The sequence below is a fragment of the Babylonia areolata genome, chromosome 19 (assembly GCF_041734735.1).
Source record: "Babylonia areolata isolate BAREFJ2019XMU chromosome 19, ASM4173473v1, whole genome shotgun sequence".
Classification (NCBI taxonomy): domain Eukaryota; kingdom Metazoa; phylum Mollusca; class Gastropoda; order Neogastropoda; family Buccinidae; genus Babylonia; species Babylonia areolata.
In genome coordinates this window covers 24,383,715-24,405,227 of record NC_134894.1, presented here as the reverse complement: position 1 = coordinate 24,405,227, position 21,513 = coordinate 24,383,715, and the positions used below count along the sequence as shown (strand labels likewise).

At 42.7% G+C, this 21,513-nt stretch overlaps 2 protein-coding genes across 2 annotated transcripts in view; both read right to left on the bottom strand.

The window, feature by feature from the left end:
• Nucleotides 1-925: 925 nt before the first annotated feature.
• On the bottom strand, nucleotides 926-13,515 carry LOC143294248 (pyridoxine-5'-phosphate oxidase-like). The gene is made up of 7 exons (XM_076605681.1): nucleotides 13,152-13,515; nucleotides 12,333-12,486; nucleotides 11,651-11,750; nucleotides 6,949-7,002; nucleotides 5,656-5,784; nucleotides 5,324-5,397; nucleotides 926-2,537 (listed from the first exon to the last, which is right to left on the bottom strand). Exons 1-7 carry the CDS (start codon nucleotides 13,174-13,176, stop codon nucleotides 2,372-2,374), a joined length of 702 nt encoding a protein of 233 aa, XP_076461796.1. The 5' UTR covers nucleotides 13,177-13,515; the 3' UTR covers nucleotides 926-2,371.
• A 1,516-nt stretch (nucleotides 13,516-15,031) lies between these two features.
• LOC143294247 (neo-calmodulin-like) overlaps nucleotides 15,032-21,513 on the bottom strand; it is an 11,466-nt gene continuing 4,984 nt past the window's right edge. The window contains exons 2-5 of the mRNA XM_076605680.1: nucleotides 21,127-21,242; nucleotides 20,131-20,235; nucleotides 17,667-17,770; nucleotides 15,032-16,700 (exon numbers count right to left, since the gene is read on the bottom strand). Coding sequence (XP_076461795.1) covers nucleotides 16,499-16,700; nucleotides 17,667-17,770; nucleotides 20,131-20,235; nucleotides 21,127-21,168 — 453 coding nt within the window. The 5' untranslated portion in view covers nucleotides 21,169-21,242 and the 3' untranslated portion in view covers nucleotides 15,032-16,498. The remainder of the gene's footprint in view (nucleotides 16,701-17,666; nucleotides 17,771-20,130; nucleotides 20,236-21,126; nucleotides 21,243-21,513) is intronic.

Below are 21,513 nucleotides of genomic sequence, written 5' to 3'. Positions count from 1 at the left end.
GTTCCATACTACCAGACCTGAGAAAGGCAGTTGTTCTATACTACCAGACCTGAGAAAGGCAGCTGTTCTATACTACCAGACCTGAGAAAGGCAGCTGTTCCATACTACCAGACCTGAGAAAGGCAGCTGTTCTATACTACCAGACCTGAGAAAGGCAGCTGTTCCATACTACCAGACCTGAGAAAGGCAGCTGTTCTATACTACCAGACCTGAGAAAGGCAGTTGTTCTATACTACCAGGCCTGAGAAAGGCAGCTGTTCCATACTACCAGACCTGAGAAAGGCAGTTGTTCTATACTACCAGACCTGAGAAAGGCAGCTGTTCTATACTACCAGACCTGAGAAAGGCAGCTGTTCCACACTACCAGACCTGAGAAAGGCAGTTGTTCCACACTACCAGACCTGAGAAAGGCAGCTGTTCCATACTACCAGACCTGAGAAAGGCAGCTGTTCCATACTACCAGACCTGAGAAAGGCAGTTGTTCCACACTACCAGACCTGAGAAAGGCAGCTGTTCCATACTACCAGACCTGAGAAAGGCAGCTGTTCCACACTACCAGACCTGAGAAAGGCAGCTGATCCACACTACCAGACCTGAGAAAGGCAGCTGCTCCACACTACCAGACCTGAGAAAGGCAGCTGTTCCACACTACCAGACCTGAGAAAGGCAGCTGTTCTATACTACCAGACCTGAGAAAGGCAGCTGTTCTATACTACCAGGCCTTAGAAAGGCAGCTGTTCCATACTACCAGACCTGAGAAAGGCAGCTGTTCTATACTACCAGACCTGAGAAAGGCAGCTGTTCTATACTACCAGGCCTGAGAAAGGCAGCTGTTCTATACTACCAGACCTGAGAAAGGCAGCTGTTCTATACTACCAGACCTGAGAAAGGCAGCTGTTCCATACTACCAGACCTGAGAAAGGCAGTTGTTCTATACTACCAGACCTGAGAAAGGCAGCTGTTCCACACTACCAGACCTGAGAAAGGCAGCTGTTCTATACTACCAGACCTGAGAAAGGCAGCTGTTCCACACTACCAGGCCTGAGAAAGGCAGCTGTTCTATACTACCAGACCTGAGAAAGGCAGCTGTTCTATACTACCAGACCTGAGAAAGGCAGCTGTTCTATACTACCAGACCTGAGAAAGGCAGCTGTTCCATACTACCAGACCTGAGAAAGGCAGCTGTTCCACACTACCAGGCCTGAGAAAGGCAGCTGTTCCATACTACCAGACCTGAGAAAGGCAGTTGTTCCATACTACCAGACCAAGATAGGAGAAAGAGCTCTGACCTGACCTTTTCTTTCTTCAAGGAATTGTTGCATAAAGGTCTAGGGGTATAGATAGAAAGTAAACCACAAACATATGTGGGTGCAGTACGGTTCATTACATACTCCAGAAGCAAATGGAATCTCAGACAAAGTCTTGCCAGTTATAATGGAAATAAACAATAAGGAAAAGAATAACCTAGTCTCATAATTATTATCTCAAACAGTTGTTTGCAATGCCACCAGACTGCAAGATGATTTGGGACTCATCACAAATGGTGTTGCATTACAAGCAGTACATTGGCTCTGTGCAAAAGCTTATTGTTACAGCATCTAACAAGCTGATTCCTACCTTCCAAGGTAAACTGATATTTCTGGGTCTGTTGAAACTGTGGGACAACATCAACACACCTCACGGAACAACACCAAACAATATCCTGTGTCTTGTATTGTGTTGTATTCTAATTGTATTGTATTGCAAGATACTCTTTTGTACTGTGCTGTACTGTATTGTACAGCATGAATAATAGTAAGTTGGTCTTTATGAAATTGCATTTTTGTTCTTTTCAGATTCAGCTGCTAACCCAGTCCACTTATATCTAATACTGAGTGTGATTCTCTTCAACAAATATACAGAAGCAAATTAAATCTTCTGTCAAAATCAGAAACATTTGGCAAAGATTGGTACTTCGCAGAAACTTTTTTTCTGAGACGGGGATGACGTGGAAGGACAGAGAAATACTGACCACATCCAAGATAATAAATACATTTTTAAAAACACATTTTCATAGCTGAAAGAGAGACTGCTTATAATGCAGTGGTGGCATTTTCTGTGAGCGTGATATAAAGTTACACTTTGAAAAAAATGTTGTAGTATTGTTTCCTACCAGCATGACAAAGTCTTTTGTTCTATTATCATGAAGTAGTGGTACCTCCTATAAGCACGACAAAAAGTCCTAGTTCGATCACAACTCAAAGCTACCAGACAATATTGGAAAAAAGAAAACATTACCAGAGAAACATGCTGCAAAAAAACAAAAACTGAGTTATGTTTGCGTATCCTTTGTGTAAACCAAAGAGTTTATCTTGTTGTTTTTTTACATAACTCAAGGTGCAAGTCTTTCCAGAAGCCAGCCATCCTCTGCCTCCATTGTAAGGTCCCTGTTGATGACCTCTCCCTTCTGGGGTCTCCGGAACCTCAGACGATCATGCAGTCTGTTCCGATGCCCGTACCAAAACTCAAAGGAATCTGGAATCATGCGATAGCCTCCCCTGCACAGATGCAAGAGAAACTGTATAACTTTTTTTGCTACATTGCTAAATTTTCTTTTCTCTTTTTTTTTTTTTGTGTGTGTTCTTTTCCTGACGGCAACACTGTGTGTATATTAGTATGTTACGGTTTTATTTTATTTGATTGAATTTCTTTTTGTGTGCGTCAGTTATCAATCATTTTAACTCACTCGCTGCCATTGTCCGCATATGCGGACATCGTCGGAGAAAGCGTTGGATGCCAATGTCCGCATATGCGGACTTGGATTTTAAAAAGTCGTGCTGTCGGAGTGACGCGTCGGATGCGAAAATCAAAAGCAGATGTGATATCTTACGTCACCTCTGGTCAGCTTTTCATTCACACACGCTGCGTGTGTGTCGCGATAAGCTCAACCGCAGTTGATAACAAAGCGTGCCCCCTGTCAGCTTTGTAAGTTGTTTGACAAGATGGCGTCACGGCGAAGTGTTCGACACGGTCGGAGAGGTGAAATGTTACTCAGCGTCGAAGATGCTTTGGAAATGATCCAAACTGAAGGCTCTGATGTCGAAGGAGATAATGTTGATTCTTCGGACAGTGAATTTGAACCAGATCCCGATGAACTAGAAATAGATTCAGCCACTGAAGAGAGTGTTTACAATGGAGAGGAAAGTGAGGAACATGTGCCAGCAGATGAGACAGACACAGACGACGAAACCACTGAGGAAACGGACGATTTTGCAAGTGTTTTCACCAGTGATTGGACTGACAATTTTTCCTTTTTCCCTCTTGCACATCCCTTCACTGGCATACCAGGTTTGTCAGCTGACTGGCCAGTCAACACCCAGCCGGTTGAGTTTTTTTCTTTGTTCTTTGATTTTCATTATGTAGAGACAATATTTTTTTTTGTATGTGTGAATTTCAACTTTTTTCACCACCTGTTCATACTTCATTGCATGCACTAGGTCTTCAGTTCCTCAAATAGTGTTAGAATGTGATGTGGAACATGTTGGTGTACCTTTCTGATGGGTGCAAAAATGCTAAAAAATACACAAAATATGGATACCGCGATCAACATCAAGATGGTGAGTAAATACTTTGATTTTTTGCACACATATGGAACAACATTCCTTGCATACATATACTAAATATCAATTGTCTGGGTGTTTATTTGTTTTTTTTACAATTTTTTCCCCATCCTATACAAACCCTGGGTTTTCAGGGATTGGCAAGGGCAAAAACTCTTGGCATGGAGTGAGTTAAGTGTTTCCATTTGCTGGTTTTATCTCAACTATAAAACTTTGGTAAATTTAATATGTTCTGATCTTACTTCATTTTATTCTTTGTTTGTTTGTTTTATTGTTATTGTTTTTAAGTTCACTTTGTTTCATTTTCTGAAATTATATAATTACCAATTAATTAGCTGTCATGGTGAAGTGGTAAACAGCTGTCAGCTGGGTGTAAATGGGTTTGAACCCCATCAGAAGCTTATCACTGTATGATTTTTTCAGCCCCAGAGCTGTGTTTTGTATGGGTTCAAATGGGAAGACTGGAAACACATGGTTGTGTGCCATCCACTTGAATGATGTGTCTGACGGTGTTCTCAAATCTCCTGACCAACACTGCACATGTCTGCTCTATATCTCTCAGGCCTGGCTGATGTCGGAATATATTACAAAAGGAAGGTAGGTAGAAAGGTACTACAGCCCACTCATGTAGTCCAAAACATGTAACTGGATCTCCACATCAGCAGCAGCATCCTCATTTTAATTCATCCATCACCATAAATACAGGAAAAACTATCTAAAATTCCGTGGCCCTACAAGCTCTGCTCTCATGGTGGAGTGGTGGCCGAGTGGTAACACATCCACCTAGGAAGCAAGAGAATCTGAGCGTACAGGATTAAATCCCACACTTCACAGTATTTTCTCCCCCTCCCCTAGAACTTGAGTGGTGTTCTGGACATCAGTAATTTGGATGAAATAATAAACCGAGGTCCAATGTGTAGCATGCACTTAGCGAATGTGAAACAACCCACAGCGACAAAAGATTTGTCACTGACCAAATTCTGAAGAAAATTCCACTTTCCATAGGGTTAGAAAAGCAAATGCACATGAAGGAAGACAAGAAAAAAAGGGTGCTCTTAACTGGAACAACGCACTCTTTAACAGCTGGAATTACACACACAGAAATCTGTTCTGACGAGCAATACAATACAATACAATACAATACAGTTCTACTTGTTTTTTTCTTCTTGCCTCCATCCCTATGGTTAGTTAGCATCAAAGTCCCTGGAATCAGCAGGTTTAAGCAGTCTGTTGCAGAAAGAATGTGATGGTGGCGGTAACCTCTCCAATGGGGATGATCATTCAATATGTCTTTGCGACTATGTAATTATTGTACAAATATTGTATTGCATTACATAGCACTGGACTGGATAGGACTGTATTGTATTTTATTGTATTGTTTGTACTGTATTGTATTGTATTGTTTTGTTTTACTCTGTCTCAACAGATGTGTAATTTGGCCTGCTCTCAACAGCGAGAGCACATCACAACAGCACAGCATCATCCCTTTTTTTTTTTTTTGTCTTTTTTTTCTGCCTGCTAGTGTACTTGTTTTCCTATCAAATAGGGTTTTTCTACAGAATTTGCCAGGGACAACCCTTTTGTTGCTGAAGGTTCTTTTACATGTGCAAAGTGCAAGCTAGACATGGGAACTTGGTTAATCAACTCATCCCAATGACTGGTCTTTGATACATTATGTCCCATACAGTGAAATAGGTTATTGGTGCAGAATGATAAGTGCTTACCAGTGTGGCCTGGGGACAGGTATAGACTCATCAGCATATCTTAACTTCAGGTTCTCGTTTTTCTTGTCCAGGGCCTATGGACACACACAGACACACTTGTCCATTATTCTGTATATCTATATATAGCAATTCTGCATGCAGTTCATACATTACATCATTGAGCTAAAAGCATTCAGTTTGTCAGGGTCCAAAATACATGTATTCACTAAGCCGAAAAATAAAATGCCTGAAAACATGTTCATTTCCAAAAGAAAATAAAAACAAAGCCCAACAAAAAAACAATGGCAATACTTATCATCATGATTTTTGTGTATTTCCAAACTGATACTCACCTCTCTGCTAGGAATGATGGCACTCTGATGGCTGACCACAGCACCTATCTGACTTTCCCGTGGTCGAGAGTGAAAGTACTTCTCCGACTCCTCTTCTGGAATGCGCATCACTGTTCCTTCAATTCTCACCTGGAACACACAACACCAGTGCTGACAATGAACCATCTGACATGCAAAAAAAAAAACAAGAGAGAAATCTTCTGTATAATCAACTGAACATGGAGACCATCACAGTGTGGTGGAAATGGTTTGGACACCTCATGCTAAGACAGCAAGGTAACATCACCCAGGCAGCCCTTCGATGGACACAAGAAAGTAGACACAAGAGAGGAAGGCCAGAGAACACCTGACACAGAACAATCTAAGGAGAACTCAAGAACCTGAGGCACACCTGGGGTACCATAAGAGACTGGCTCAAAACAAGAGTGGTGGTTCTTTGTTGCTGCCCTACATGCCAGAGGGACAAATGGGCAGTAACTGAGGAAGTATTCTCCTGTACACCATGAATCGACTCCATCCTCTTGGTCTTTTCAGCCACAGTTTCAGAAAGAGAACTGATGTGACTCTTTCGTACAGAATTTTAAACAGTGTACTCAAGAAATAAACGCTGACTAACAGCATAACTTTCAGCTGCCATTCAGCTAATGCCTTTAGTACTGCTCTACTGTGCACTGATAAGAACTGTTTGATTTTGTGTACAATGGAAACACAATAGAAAAAAGGCTAAACACAGTTTCAACCTCTCCAACAAGAGTTTGGCTTCTCTCTTAAGTCCTAAAGCATGTGTGTGTGTGTGTGTGTGTGTGTGTGTGTGTGTGTGTGTGTGTGTGTGTGTGTGTATGCACATGTGTGCATGTTGTATATATGTGGTTAAATGTGAAAAAGATTTTTTTTTAAATGTAGACTATGCGTGCACATTTATTTCAATTCATACCTTTAAAAATCAAATATGTCCTTTGTATTACATCCAATATTTCATTACTTCTGGGATGTCAGAAGGATACCAAAAATATCTGCAAGTGACTGCCACTGACAACAAGCTTACAAAATTAACAATTGTTACAGCTGTATTATTAGAATATAGTAAACATACATATTCTCTTTTCTGAATGGTTTTTGTTTTTGTTGTTTTCTAACATCATATTCTGCACAGTTTTGTCTGAAATAAGCTGACATTATTCTTTATGCGCTTGCCACATGGATGAGATGCAAAGCCTTATCAAATTTCTTGGTAAATCTGTTAACAAAAGAATCTGAATTTGATCTGATTCTGAAATTCAGTAAAATACTTACAGACTTTTTCAGTGCTTCCCAGTAAAACATCAGGCTGCACTGGGGATTTTCTTCCTGAAACAGAAACAAAACAAATAACAAGTATGATAATAAAAAAAATAATGATATCTGTGACATATCTGTCACACTGTGCCTTACTAGCCATACAGCCCATCGTAGTGTTTCCTGCCAGCATAAAAATATGAAGCTAACAAGAGAGGCAAGGCCTTCAAGACTCACTTGTGATACACTTTAAAAAAAAAATCTAATCGTTAAAATGTGTTCTGTATTTGTTATTATAACGCTTCGCGTCGGGTTAAAAAAAAAAAAAAAAAAGAAGTCCTAGCCAGATTAAAACCCCGCGTGTTCAGGTGAGAAGAAACTGTCTTACCCATTACACTGTCATGGCTCCTTAACTGACATTCTAAAATTTAATATTTGAACATACTTTTTTAAAGGGCAATAAATCAATTGCGGTATTCGCAGTGAGAACGCTGTTTAAATCATATTATTCTGGTGTATCTTGGGCATTCAAAAAATCTTTAAAGCCAATAAAAAATTCTTTTTAAGTCTGCGGTAAAGGAGACGTGGCTATCGCCGCAATCACACTGCAACGTTTAACCATTTTCTCTAGATCTAGATAGATGTACAAGTTTAGTTACACCCGCCGGGAATGTAGTATGACACGGTCGATTCAATTTCTCTTTTATGTTCATTCTAGTTTTATAGTTTTAAAGTTGATATGAAAATTTAGTATTCTGCTAAACTAATAACATGTAGAGCCAAGTACAAGTACTTCTAAACGTCGTATGAAGTGAAAAGGACTTTATTTTGAGAAAAATCAAGACTTGAAATTTTTTCGTTTCATCAATTCAAGGGTATTAACTCGCATGGTTTACAATTTTGAACTGTGAATTCCGACTGATTCTGTGGATATTTTTATGGCAGTTTGGGGCATAATCCAGTAAGTGATGAGGCGTTCACAAATTTTTCTCTGAATAAATATTTAACGGTCTCCTTCTCCAACTTTCCATCACATGTTATCGAGTATTGTCCATTGAATATAGGATTGAACGGGCAGGTCAACAACTTGAAACAAAATGGCGTTGTTCGCGTTCGCAAAGAATATGAGCACGTACTTTGAATGTGTATAAATATGTGTACACAACTGATTTTTGCCCATGACCTTCAGGGCTCAGCCAATAGATCTATAAAGTCCACTCGTCGTATTGATTTTAGTATTTTCCGAAAAAGACCACTTGGGCAAATGAACATAGTGAAAGCCCTGTACACTGAGAGTAAAACACACAAGCTTTTTATGTATTGAGTATAATTTCAAAATGTAATGTTTAAGATGAGAAAGATCAGTTTAAAGCAAATTAAGTCTCCTAGCATTAATTACAGATTAATTTCCCTTTTTTACTATCTGCACCAAAACGTTTGCAAAATAAATAAAACTTCCATGCTTAGCAAAAGAAGTTCCTGTTTGAACAAAAAATGATAATAATGACTCCTCTTGTTGTTGGGTCAGAATAAGAGGTCCAAGTGCCAAGTTTAGAGAATAAAAAAAATATAAATATAACAGTAAATACAGTTTGCATATAATTTGGCTTCTTTTTTTTAAATTTTTTGTGCCCATCCCAGAGGTACAATATTGTTTTAAACAAGATGTCTGGAAAGAACTGATTTTTTCCTATTTTTATGCCTAATTTGGTGTCAACTGACAAAGTATTTGTAGAGAAAATGTCAATGTTAAAGTTTACCACGGACACACAGACACACAGACACAGACACACACACACAGAGACAACCGAACACCAGGTTAAAACATAGACTCACTCTGTTTACACAAGTGAGTCAAAAATGAAGACCTGAATGGAAGGGAGATCATTAGGAATAGAATCATATTCAAACAGAAGCTCAGAACACATAAATTATCTGAGCTATGTTTCCTAACTCTTTCTTCCTATGGTTATTTTTGAGAAAGCTGTGTAGATTCAAATCATCATTTATGAATTTTGTTTATGAGCTTAGAATAAAAAAAATATTGGCAGTTCTTGAAATATTACCTTGGTCCATTATTCATTCTTTGACTTGCCTTGTGCTCACAGCTTTGTTGAAGGAAAAGGAAATAGATTTCTTTTACATTCTTTACAGGGCGAACACATTACGAGCATATGTAGCTTCTCTTCAATAATGCCTCAAGCAATGTAAAATGAAATAGAAAAAGCATTTATTTTCTAAAAGTAAACATTGTTCAGACCATTTCACTTAACTCACTCGCTGCCATTGTCCGCATATGCGGACATCGTCGGAGAAAGCGTTGGATGCCAATGTCCGCATATGCGGACTTGGATTTTAAAAAGTCGTGCTGTCGGAGTGATGCGTCGAATGCGAAAATCAAAAGCAGATGTGATATCTTACGTCACCTCAGGTCAGCTTTTCATTCACACACGCTGCGTGTGTGTCGCGATAAGCTCAACCGCAGTTGATAACAAAGCGTGCCCCCTGTCAGCTTTGTAAGTTGTTTGAGAAGATGACGTCATGGCGAAGTGTTCGACACGGTCGGAGAGGTGAAATGTTACTCAGCGTCGAAGATGCTTTGGAAATGATCCAAACTGAAGGCTCTGATGTCGAAGGAGATAATGTTGATTCTTCGGACAGTGAATTTGAACCAGATCCCGATGAACTAGAAATAGATTCGGCCGCTGAAGAGAATGTTTACAATGGAGAGGAAAGTGAGGAACATGTGCCAGCAGATGAGACAGACACAGACGACGAAACCACTGAGGAAACGGACGATTTTGCAAGTGTTTTCACCAGTGATTGGACTGACAATTTTTCCTTTTTCCCTCTTGCACATCCCTTCACTGGCATACCAGATTTGTCAGCTGACTGGCCAGTCAACACCCAGCCGGTTGAGTTTTTTTCTTTGTTCTTTGATTTTCATTATGTTGAGACAATATTTTTTTTTGTATGTGTGAATTTCAACTTTCTTCACCACCTGTTCATACTTCATTGCATGCACTAGGTCTTCAGTTCCTCAAATAGTGTTAGAATGTGATGTGGAACATGTTGGTGTACCTTTCTGATGGGTGCAAAAATGCTAAAAAATACACAAAATATGGATACCGCGATCAATATCAAGATGGTGAGTAAATACTTTGATTTTTTCCACACATATGGAACAACATTCCTTGCATACATATACTAAATATCAATTGTCTGGGTGTTTATTTGTTTTTTTTTACAATTTTTTCCCCATCCTATACAAACCATGGGTTTTCAGGGATTGGCAAGGGCAAAAACTCTTGGCATGGAGTGAGTTAATACAGTTGAATACTTTCCACTTCTCAATCAATACCAAAAAACAAAAAAACAAAAAAAATTAAATGAGTTTTGTCATAACAATTTGTTGAGGAATGTACAACTATTCTAGCAGCCCCATCTGCCTTAACCTTCGCTGGCTATCATGGGTCGTACACGACCCAAAAGGGCACAAAAATGCAAATATCTCAGCCAATTCTTAACATTTTTCTACAAAATTTCAGAAATGCTCCCTGCACCTAAAAGGCCAACTTTTGCCAAAAAATTTTAAAAAATCATCAATTAGTTAATGAGTAATTAAAGGTGGCGTTTTAACTATACACAGACGCTTGTGTGGGTCATGTATGACCCATGCTTTTTAAAGAGGAAAAAACGTGTCAACCCCTCAAAAGCTCGTGTGGGTCATGCACAACCCATACCTTTTTAATAGTGATTCCATAAGGTTTAATTAGCAATTAGTGAAAAAAATAAAGAAGTTTTACTTTCAATAGCCTCACTACCCCACTACTCTCCCACTACCCCCCCTTTTCCACCCCATCCCTTTCGCCTGTCTTCAGCTATAACCCCCTTCCATCCCTTTTTCTAACAGCATGTACCTGTGTGACTGAATATCTTTGATTGTGCGTGTATAGGATGCTATGAGTCATCTCTCTCTTTCTCTTTCTCTCTCTGTCTGGCTGTCTGTCTCTCTCTCTGTCTCAGTCTCTCTCTCTGTCTCTATCTATCTCTGTGTGCATAAGTAGGGTTTGTATGTATGTGCATGTGGTGTTATGCGTTTGTGTGTGTAATCAGTTGTGTGTGTGTGTGTGTGTGTGTATGTGCATGTGTGTGAATGTGTGAGCATGTGTTTCTTCTGAGTGTATGTGTTTGTGTGAGTCTGTGTGTGTGTGTGTGTGCGAGCACATGTGTGTGTAATCAGTTGTTACGATATGTTTTCCTTTTCTATAGTTTGTTATATGCTTTGGAGGAACATACAGGTTTTTGTCTCTTTACAAAGTATGGGTCGTGCACAACCCACACAAGCTTTGGAGGAATATACAGGTTTTTGTCTCTTTGTTTAAAAGTATGGGTTGTGGACAACCCCCATGAGCTTCCATGTGTAGTCAAAAGCGACAGCCAGCGAAGGTTAAAGATGTCCTTTATTGCTGTTTGTATATTTTTAGTTGTTTGTTACTGTTGTTGTTTTTAAGAAAGGCTGTTGTTGTTGTTTTGGAAGGAGGAGTATTGGTAGCTGGGTTGTGTTTTTTTCTTGTTTGTTTGTTTGTTTGTTTGTTTGTTTTTAAAGAAAGTGTTTGTAGAAAGTAGTCATTATTTGACTTCAGGCTTACATGAAGTTAAAAAACAAACCAATTCACCATCTTCATGGGTCAGATCAAAATACAGTGCAGCTTCTTACCAGTTCCTTTGCCTTTCTGCTGTCATAGTTGGTGAAGAAGATGAAGCCTTCCTTGCTGAAGCTCTTCATCAGCATCAGCCGCACTGAAGGCAATCCGTCTCTGTGCGAAGAACAATTCATCTTCTCATGTTCTCAACACGTGCTCAGGGAATCATCATCAGTCTGTACAGCCAGTTCAGGTTGAATAACTGAATAAAAGTGTATAATTGTGCGCGCGCACACACACATACACATACACACACACACTACCATCGCACACACACCCCCCCCCCCCCCCCCCCACCACCCCCTCCTCCCACACACACACACACACAATCACACACATGCACATGCACACACAGAGAAACAGACACACACACACACACTCACACACATGTGAGTATATATATATATATGTGTGTGTGTGTGTGTATGTGTGCACACGCATGTGTGTGCATGTGTGTGTACAATGAAAGTTTTACTGATAACTATAAAATTTCTAATGATTTGATTGATGTTACCTGTTTGCATTCAACATTATAATAGCCATGTGTGACTTGACACATGAACACTAAAGACAAAAAAAAAACACAACAACCAAGCCTGCTGACACAACATACTCGCTGGCACAAACACACTATCTGAACAATTTAATCAGCACCACTAAACTGAAGAAGAAAAAGAAGGAGATGATGACACATACTTTGTGGCAGTGGCCAGTGACATGCAGTTGGCCTCAATGCCATGGATCTGAATGGCTTCCTCCAGCCACAGCTGAAACTGCTGGAAGGGTTCCTTGACTGTCAGGTCCTCCACGTCAAACGTCCCTCTCTCCTTGTCATAGGGATGCCGGCCATCTGGAACAATGCCAGCAATCATATAAGACATGCTGAAGCAATATCTGTACAATTAAATAGTAAGCAAGTTGGAATATTTCGCAGGCATATTATGTGCAAACAAATGCATACACACACACACATGTAATACAATGATACACAGAGCACTTTATGATTTTTTTTTTAAGAAAAGAGTATGTTCTGGTTTGTGTGTGTGCGTGTGTGTTTGTGTATGCACATGTCAGTGTGTGTACATGTCTGTGTGTGTGCGCATGTGTGTGTGTGTCATTCACTGTAAACAAAGAAGTAGTCTTTCCTACATATGCATACTTTTACAACCATGCCCATCGAGCACCAAACTTATGAACATTTATCTGTTTTAAAATTATTCAGAGGAATAAAATATAAATTGTTATAACATTAGTACTATTTTAATGTTTTGAAGAGTTTTAGTGGTATACTATTTATAATATTAGAATTGACAAAACATGTGACTGTGTCAATTAAAAAGTCTGTCGAACAACAACAAATCCAAACCACCATCAAATGCACTCTCGTAAAGAGATAAGAGATGTGCACACGTGCATGTGTGTGTGTGTGTGTGTGCATGCGGGCAAATACAATAATTCAGTATGCTTTTTTTCATATATGGCAGAACTTGTCTTAATTAACTAATAACTTATTACCCCGATCACACGTAAAGTTGGCCATGCCCTGTCTTGCCCTTACCCTGACCTGAACGAGTACAATGCTCGATCGACTTTAATAGCCGACGACTGAATACTGCACACATTCAAAAATGATAACACACATGTAGTTTGACTTCTGCCCTACTTCTTTGGTTGCACCCGACTTCTTCAAGTAGATTTCATGAAGAAGTGAATGTGCGCATTGTGTGTGTGTGTGTGTGTGTGTGTTAAGAAAAAATGAAAGGCGAGGGGAAATATCAGACGATTTTATTTTCCTTTTCGGTCCTACATCTCCACATTCATCAGTGACAGACTATGTCATTCACTGGCTCATCATTTCTGGATATCAGTTTTTGTTGCTGTTTTTGTTTTTGTTGTTGTTGTTGTTGTTTTGTTGTTGTTTGTGTGAGTTGTTTTTTTGTTTTTGTTTTGTTTTTTAAATCCTTGAACCCAGCGAAGTGGCGAGATAAGATGAAGGAAATAGGTTACGAGCCAGGATGTTTACAGCGGAATTTCTCCCATGTCGTGTGCGCATGCTCACTGACTTGGCTGTCGATCCAGCCACACTCCTCGTCCTGTAATGTTGATCATCGTGTGGTAGTTGGAGCTCGTGAAACGATTTTGCCAAACCAGGAAACGTGACTTCTAGCGTGCCTCTAGTCATCATCTCCTACTGTATTTGCGCGTGCATAGTGTGTGTGTGTGTATATGTGTGTGGGCGCGAGTGTGTGTGTGTGTGTGAGAGAGAGAGAGAGAGAGAGAGAGGACAAGACATGACAAGACAATACAAATTATTTATTTTCGAGGATGATAAAAATAAGCACTGGCGTGCTTTTTTTCAGCCAGTCCCCGCCCTGAAACAGGGTCTAAACTACACAATACTACATTATATATGTCATTGCATGCCGCACTACATGATGCTACTTAGTCATAGCATGCGAATACACTGAATACTACATAAAGGCATAAGCATGGTAACAATAAGATGCACACACACACACACACACAGAGAAAGAGAGAGACAATTGGAGAGAATGGGACCGGGACCTCATTCTCTCCAGTTTTGACTCAGGCACCACCCAGTAACTCCCAGAAACCGTTTAAAAAAAAAAAAAAAGCATGACCTATCACACCTTAATGCTATCATGTATTATGTACTGCTCATCTTATTGTTGACTCAGATGCTGGTGTCACTAATTGTTTTGGACGGTTGCCTAACCCCACCACACCCTCACCCCCACCGCCGTTCTGTGTGTGTGTGCGTGTGTGTATGTGTGTATGTGTGTTGTTTCAATGCTTCCGAGGCGCACGTGGAGTAAACTTCTTGTCTTGCCTTGGTTTGTGTGTCTGTGTGTGTGTGCAGTATGTGTGTGTGTGTGTGTGTGTGCTTTTTATATTGTATCAAATAAATTGCGAAGATCAACCACCGACATGGGATAAATTCACTGTATTCCCAAAATTACCCTGGACACTCAATTATATAAAATGAAATTTATCTCCCAAATCACCCAATTCAAAACTGTTGCAAATGCGAATTTTCGATGATCTGAGTTCAAATTCGTCTTCCTAATTCAGTTTCGGGTCTGTAATAGCTGCATTGGAATCAGTCGATTAAAGAGCAAAATAAAAGGGTCGGGTGTCTCAATGCGTTTTGTATAAGGTGCATAATTCGTACCCATAACTTTATCAGTAAACAACATAAATCTACATCTTCACTCCAGTTCACACACACACACACACACACACACACACACTCACTCACTCACTCCACAATCCACAAGCAAAAGCGAGAGAGAGAGCAGTTCAGCCCAGTATCGTGCTAAACTGACATCATCAAAGAGAGTCAGAGACATGGAAATAAAGCGTGAAAGTGGAATTGTTTTAAACCATTATTTTATTGAAAACATTATAAAACAACAAAAATAACAACAACAGATGTAGCTGCACACATAAACAAGCATCATGTATAAGTCCAAAGTGAACCCAGTCAAGTAAACACGAACATTTGCAATGACATGTTTCAGCTGTTGAGGAGGATATTTCCTCAGAATTTTCCCATGGACAACCCTTTTGTTGCCCCGCTGATTCTTTCTACGTATGCACGCTAAGTGCACGCTGCACACGGGACCTCGGTTTATTGTATCATCCAAAAGACTTGCACCCAGACCACTATTCAAGATCCAGTGAAGAGGGAGGGAAGTAAAAAATCTGGGTCCGTATATTGGGCTTGAACCCGTATATACTCGCATCATAGTCGGACGCATTTCCTCTAGGCCACTGCTCCTGATACATCTCTGGCCATCGGTGGGGGTTGGGGATGAGCACTTTGCAGTAGTGCCACTGATGAGAAGAAGCGATGGGACAGAGTAAAAAAGATTTAAAAAAAAACAACGATGATGATAATGGTGCCAGTTTCGCTCATTAAAGTAACTTTTTTTTTCAGTGCATACAAACTTAATTGTTCGCCGGAAAGAAAAACGTCATTGTATCTATATCACGTGCATGGAGATTTGAAAGTGAATACTAGTCTAATTTGAGCGTGTCAGGCTTGTAAGGACAGTGTTTGGTATGCCTTAGTACAGATCTGTGGCTTTGGTAAGGCCCACAAATCAAGCCACATCACACACACACACACACACACACACACACACAAACATTCATTTGTAATGCACACACACACACACACACACATTCATTTGTAATGCAACCTCACACACACACACACACACACACACACACACACACATGCGCTCATGCACTGGATAAATCAGTGCTCATACTTTAAAACAACACTGTCATCGCCATCAACAAAAGCATTGATAAAACATGAATAACACGAACAGTTTTGATCCCTCAAAAAAGACTCTGGCGATATGGTTTCAATGTATATATGTGCAAGACAAATTTGTGTATGTATGTGCGTGTAGATGCATGCGTGTTTGCATGCAAATATATGTATCTGTGCGCACATTCTGTATATGCATGTGTGTGCGTGTGCACACGTGCGTTAAAAAAGGAAAAGAAACACAAGCACATAATTGAATCTCATAGCAAGTCCAAGAAGCTGCAACCGTTGATGTTTGAACCCCACAGTCAATCACCATTCCTCATTCTCCCATTTAGCGCTCATTTCCTAACACTCCTGCCAGCACCACCATTTTTTCCTGCACACTTACAGTCAGCCAAGAACCACCAAATACAAAACCTAAATCAGTCTCTCACTCTGCCAAACCACTGTGGTGAATTCTACCAAAAGGATCCGCGAGGTATTCCGCACGTTCCTTTCATTAAGTAAATCAAACAAGAACACCACTAGACACCGACGCCACCGACGCAGCCTTGCCTCACAACTGGAACATGTGGATGAACTCCTCAAAGGAAATCTTGCCGTCGCTGTCCGCGTCCAGTTCATGGACAAGCCTGCGGACCTGGTCCCTGGAGACGTTGTAGCCGTTGTGGCGCAGGCCGTCCGTGAGCTCCTTCTCCGAGAGGAAGCCGCTGCCGTCCTTGTCCATGTCGCGGAACGTGCGCCTCAGCTTGGCCTCCCTGTGGGGACACGGATATCATCGTGGTGATTTATCTGAATGGTGATGGCATTATTTGTTGTTGTTTTTTGTTTGTTTGTTGTTTGTTTGGTTTTTTGTTTTTGTTGTTGCTTGTTTGTTTGTTTTGGAGGGTGCATGTGTGTGTGTGTGTGTGTGTGTGTGGGGGGGGGTGATGATGAGTGTACTGTTGTCAGAAAAAGTGATGTTGTTGTTGTCAGAATAATCGTGCTATTGTCAGAATGGTGATGGTCTTGTCAGAATAATCGTACTATTGTCAGAATGAGGGTTGTACCATTTTCAGAATGGTGATGATAATGTTGTCAGAATGATCGTACCGTTGTCAGAATGGTGATGATAATATTGTCAAAATGATCGTCCCGTTTTCAGAACGGTCATGATCTTGTCAGAATGATCGTGCCGTTGTCAGAATGAGGATTGTACGCTACTGATGTCAGAACGGTGATGATGATAGTGTTGTCAGAATGGTGATGATCTTGTTGTCAAAATGAAGACTGGTCCATTGTCAGAATGGTGATGACAAATATTTTTGTGGTTAGAATGGGGATTGTATCATTGTTAGAATGGCGATGACATCGTTATTTTGAAAGAGGAATCAGGATTTTTCCATTATCACAATGGTTGATGATATCGTTGTCAGAATGAGAACTGTTCAATTGTCAGAATGGCAATGACATCTCTTTTAGAAAGAGGATTGTGCGTGCGCGTGTGTGTTGGTTTGGTTGATGTTTTTTCATTGATGGAGGGTGAGGAGTAAATTTTGAGTTGATTGTGTGTGTGTGTGTGTGCGTGGCACGCACACACACACACACACACACACACACACACACACACGCACACACACACACAATCAACTCAAAATTTACTCCTCACCCTCCACCAATGAAAAAACACCAACCAAACCAACACCAGTGTAGCAGAAAGTAGCAAGATCATACAGATCCCTCACTTTTTGGCCTGGGGGTTGCTGTCCTCTATGTGACCCATGATGGCCAGAAACTCGTCCAGTGTCACCTTCCCGTCGTTGTTGGCGTCTATGGCACAGAAGGATGCCTGCAACAATCACAGCCTTCTTTATAATATAATCATATATACACACATTATCTGTGGAGTGGTGGCATAGCGGTAACGCGTCCAGCAAGGAAACGAGAGAATCTGAAGGCACTGAACACTGCCTTGCAGTGCCCACAGACACATGAACACAGCCTTGCAGTACCCACAGACACTAAACACAGCCTTGCAGTGCACACCCACACTGAACACAGCCTTGCAGTGTCCACCCACACTGAACACAACCTTACAGTGCCCACCCACACTGAACACTGCCTTGCAGTGCCCACAGACAATGAACACAGCCTTGAAGTGCCCACAGACACTGAACACAGCCTTGAAGTGCCCACAGTACTGAACACAGCCTTGCAGTGCCCACAGACATTGAACACAGCCTTGCAGTGCCCACAGACACTGAACACAGCCTTGCAGTGCCCACAGACACTGAACACAGCCTTGCAGTGCCCACAGTACTGAACACAGCCTTGCAGTGCCCACCCACATTCTACACAGCCTTGCAGTGCACACCCACACTGAACACAGCCTTGCAGTGCCCACCCACACTGAACACTGCCTTGCAGTGCCCACCCACATTCTACACAGCCTTGCAGTGCCCACAGACATTGAACACAGCCTTGCAGTGCCCACCCACACTGAACACTGCTTTGCAGTGCCCACAGACACTGAACACAGCCTTGCAGTGCCCACCCACATTCTACACAGCCTTGCAGTGCCCACAGACATTGAACACAGCCTTGCAGTGCTCAGACACACTGAAAACTGCCTTGCAGTGCCCACAGTACTGAACACAGCCTTGCAGTGCCCACAGACACTGAACACTGCCTTGCAGTGCACACAGACAATGAACACAGCCTTGCAGTGCCCACCCACACTGAACACAGCCTTGGAGTGCCCATCCACACTAAGCACAGCCTTGCAGTGCCCACAGACACTGAACACTGCCTTGCAGTGCCCACAGACAATGAACACTGCCTTGCAGTGCCCACAGTACTGAACACAGCCTTGCAGTGCCCATCCACACTAAGCACAGCCTTGCAGTGCCCACAGACACTGAACACAGCCTTGCAGTGCCCATCCACACTAAGCACAGCCTTGCAGTGCCCACAGACACTGAACACTGCCTTGCAGTGCCCACAGACAATGAACACAGCCTTGCAGTGCCCACAGACAATGAACACAGCCTTGCAGTGCCCACCCACACTGAACACTGCCTTGCAGTACCCACAGACACTGAACACAGCCTTGCAGTGCACACCCACACTGAACACAGCCTTGCAGTGTCCACCCACACTGAACACAGCCTTGCAGTGCCCACCCACACTGAACACAGACTTGCAGTGTCCACCCACACTGAACACTGCCTTGCAGTGCCCACAGACACTGAACACTGCCTTGCAGTGCCCACAGACACTGAACACTGCCTTGCAGTGACCACCCACACTGAACACTGCCTTGCAGTGCCCACAGACACTGAACACAGCCTTGCAGTGCCCACAGACACTGAACACAGCCTTGCCGTGCCCACAGACACTGAATACAGCCGTGCCGTGCCCACCGACACTGAACACAGCCTTGCAGTGCCCACAGACACTGAACACAGCCTTGAAGTGCCCACAGACACTGAACACAGCCTTGCAGTTCCAACAGTACTGAACACAGCCTTGCAGTGCCCACAGACACTGAACACAGCCTTGCAGTGCCCATCCACACTACGCACAGCCTTGCAGTGCCCACAGACACTGAACACTGCCTTGCAGTGCCCACAGACAATGAACACTGCCTTGCAGTGCCCACAGTACTGAACACAGCCTTGCAGTGCCCATCCACACTAAGCACAGCCTTGCAGTGCCCACAGACACTGAACACAGCCTTGCAGTGCCCACAGACACTGAACACTGCCTTGCAGTGCCCACAGACAATGAACACAGCCTTGCAGTGCCCACAGTACTGAACACAGCCTTGCAGTGCCCATCCACACTGAGCACAGCCTTGCAGTGCCCACAGACACTGAACACAAACTTGCAGTGCCCATCCACACTGAGCACAGCCTTGCAGTGCCCACAGACACTGAACACAGCCTTGCAGTGCCCATCCACACTGAGCACAGCCTTGCAGTGTCCACCCGCACTGAACACTGCCTTGCAGTGCCCACAGACACTGAACACAGCCTTGCAGTGCCCATCCACACTGAACACTGCCTTGCAGTGTCCACCCGCACTGAACACTGCCTTGCAGTGCCCACAGACACTGAACACAGCCTTGCAGTGCCCATCCACACTGAACACTGCCTTGCAGTGCCCACAGACACTGAACACAGCCTCGCAGTGCCCACCCACACTCACCTCGGCCTCATCATCAGTGAGGTGGAAGCCCAGCTGCTGGCACCCCTCCGTCAGTTCGTCCACAGACAGCCAGCCGTTACCGTCCTTGTCCATCTCCAGGAACACCTGGGGTCAGGGGGTCAGGGGTCACGGCCATCAGGGGTCGGTCAGTGATATGTCAACAACTGAACGTTCGTTGGCTTAAATGTTTGCCAACCCCCAACACTCACACCCCTATGTACCCACCCCATACACCCACGTAACTTGGCAACACTCACCCCCCCCCCTTATCTACCCACCCCATACACCCACTTAACTTGACCACACTCACTCCCCCCCACCCCCCAACATCTATCCACCCCATACACCCAATTATCTTGGCAACACACACACCTCCTCCCACCTATATATACCCGCCCCATTCAATCACGTTGCTTTTTAACACTTATTCCCCCCACCCACATCTACCCATTCATACACCCACGTAGCCTGGCAACACTGAAGCCCCCTCCCTATCTCCTTACGCCCTACATCCACGTAATTTGCGACACTCATGCCCTTCTCCATTGACTGAAATCGTCTGGTGACACTCACGTCCCTACCCCCCCCCCCCCCGCTGCCCCCCCTCCCCAACCTAACCACACATGCATCCACATCGCTTGTTTCAGTTTCAGTTTCAGTAGCTCAAGGAGGAGTCACTGCGTCCGGACAAATCCATATACGCTACACCACATCTGCCAAGCAGATGCCTGACCAGCAGGGTAACCCAACGCACATCGCCAACCACATCGCTTGGCAAATTCACACACCCTCCCACCTATTCATCCACCCCATGCTGTTACGTATCTAAGCCCGCCCCCTCCCACCCCCTTCCCCCAAAACCCCTATCATAAATAATCAGCTCTCCACCTCTTGCTATTATTTGTTTGTTGTGTTTTGTCAGTAATCGTATCCACTAAATTCCTTTGATGACTAGAACCCCGCCCAACACACGCGAACACACACACACACACACACCTTAGAGTACAGCTCACGCTCTTTGCTGGTGAGGTGGGACATGATCGTGAAGGCTGATGAGAACCCGAAGGACCACAGATGCTCTTCTTTCACGTCCTCCCTCTCTCTGAGGCTTTCTGCAAAAACAAACACTGCACGTTGACATTGTATACGTATTTCTTATCCAGTTGAATATTCCTCCTACCATTGTGTAATATACGTACAGTAGTTTAACTATGTAATGTAACTGCACATTACCATTACCACAGCTGTTGCGGACTGTCATTATCATTTTCATCATCATCATCGTTATTGGCGTTGTGCTCCGCTAAATGTATCGAGTTTTATTCCTTCATTTTTTGTGTTGTGACCAGAAAGCCGGGGTATGAGTGAAGCTGCCGGCTCTTA

Bases quoted from the DNA above. Each gene is read 5' to 3' on its own strand.
- LOC143294248 (XM_076605681.1), bottom strand. From the start codon at position 13,176: ATGGCCAACTTTACGTGTGATCGGG. The intron at 5,398-5,655 runs GTGAGTATCAGT...GTGTGTCCATAG, and splicing joins CCATCATTCCTAGCAGAGAG to GCCCTGGACAAGAAAAACGA. The intron at 2,538-5,323 runs GTAAGCACTTAT...GCATCTGTGCAG, and splicing joins CCTGTCCCCAGGCCACACTG to GGGAGGCTATCGCATGATTC.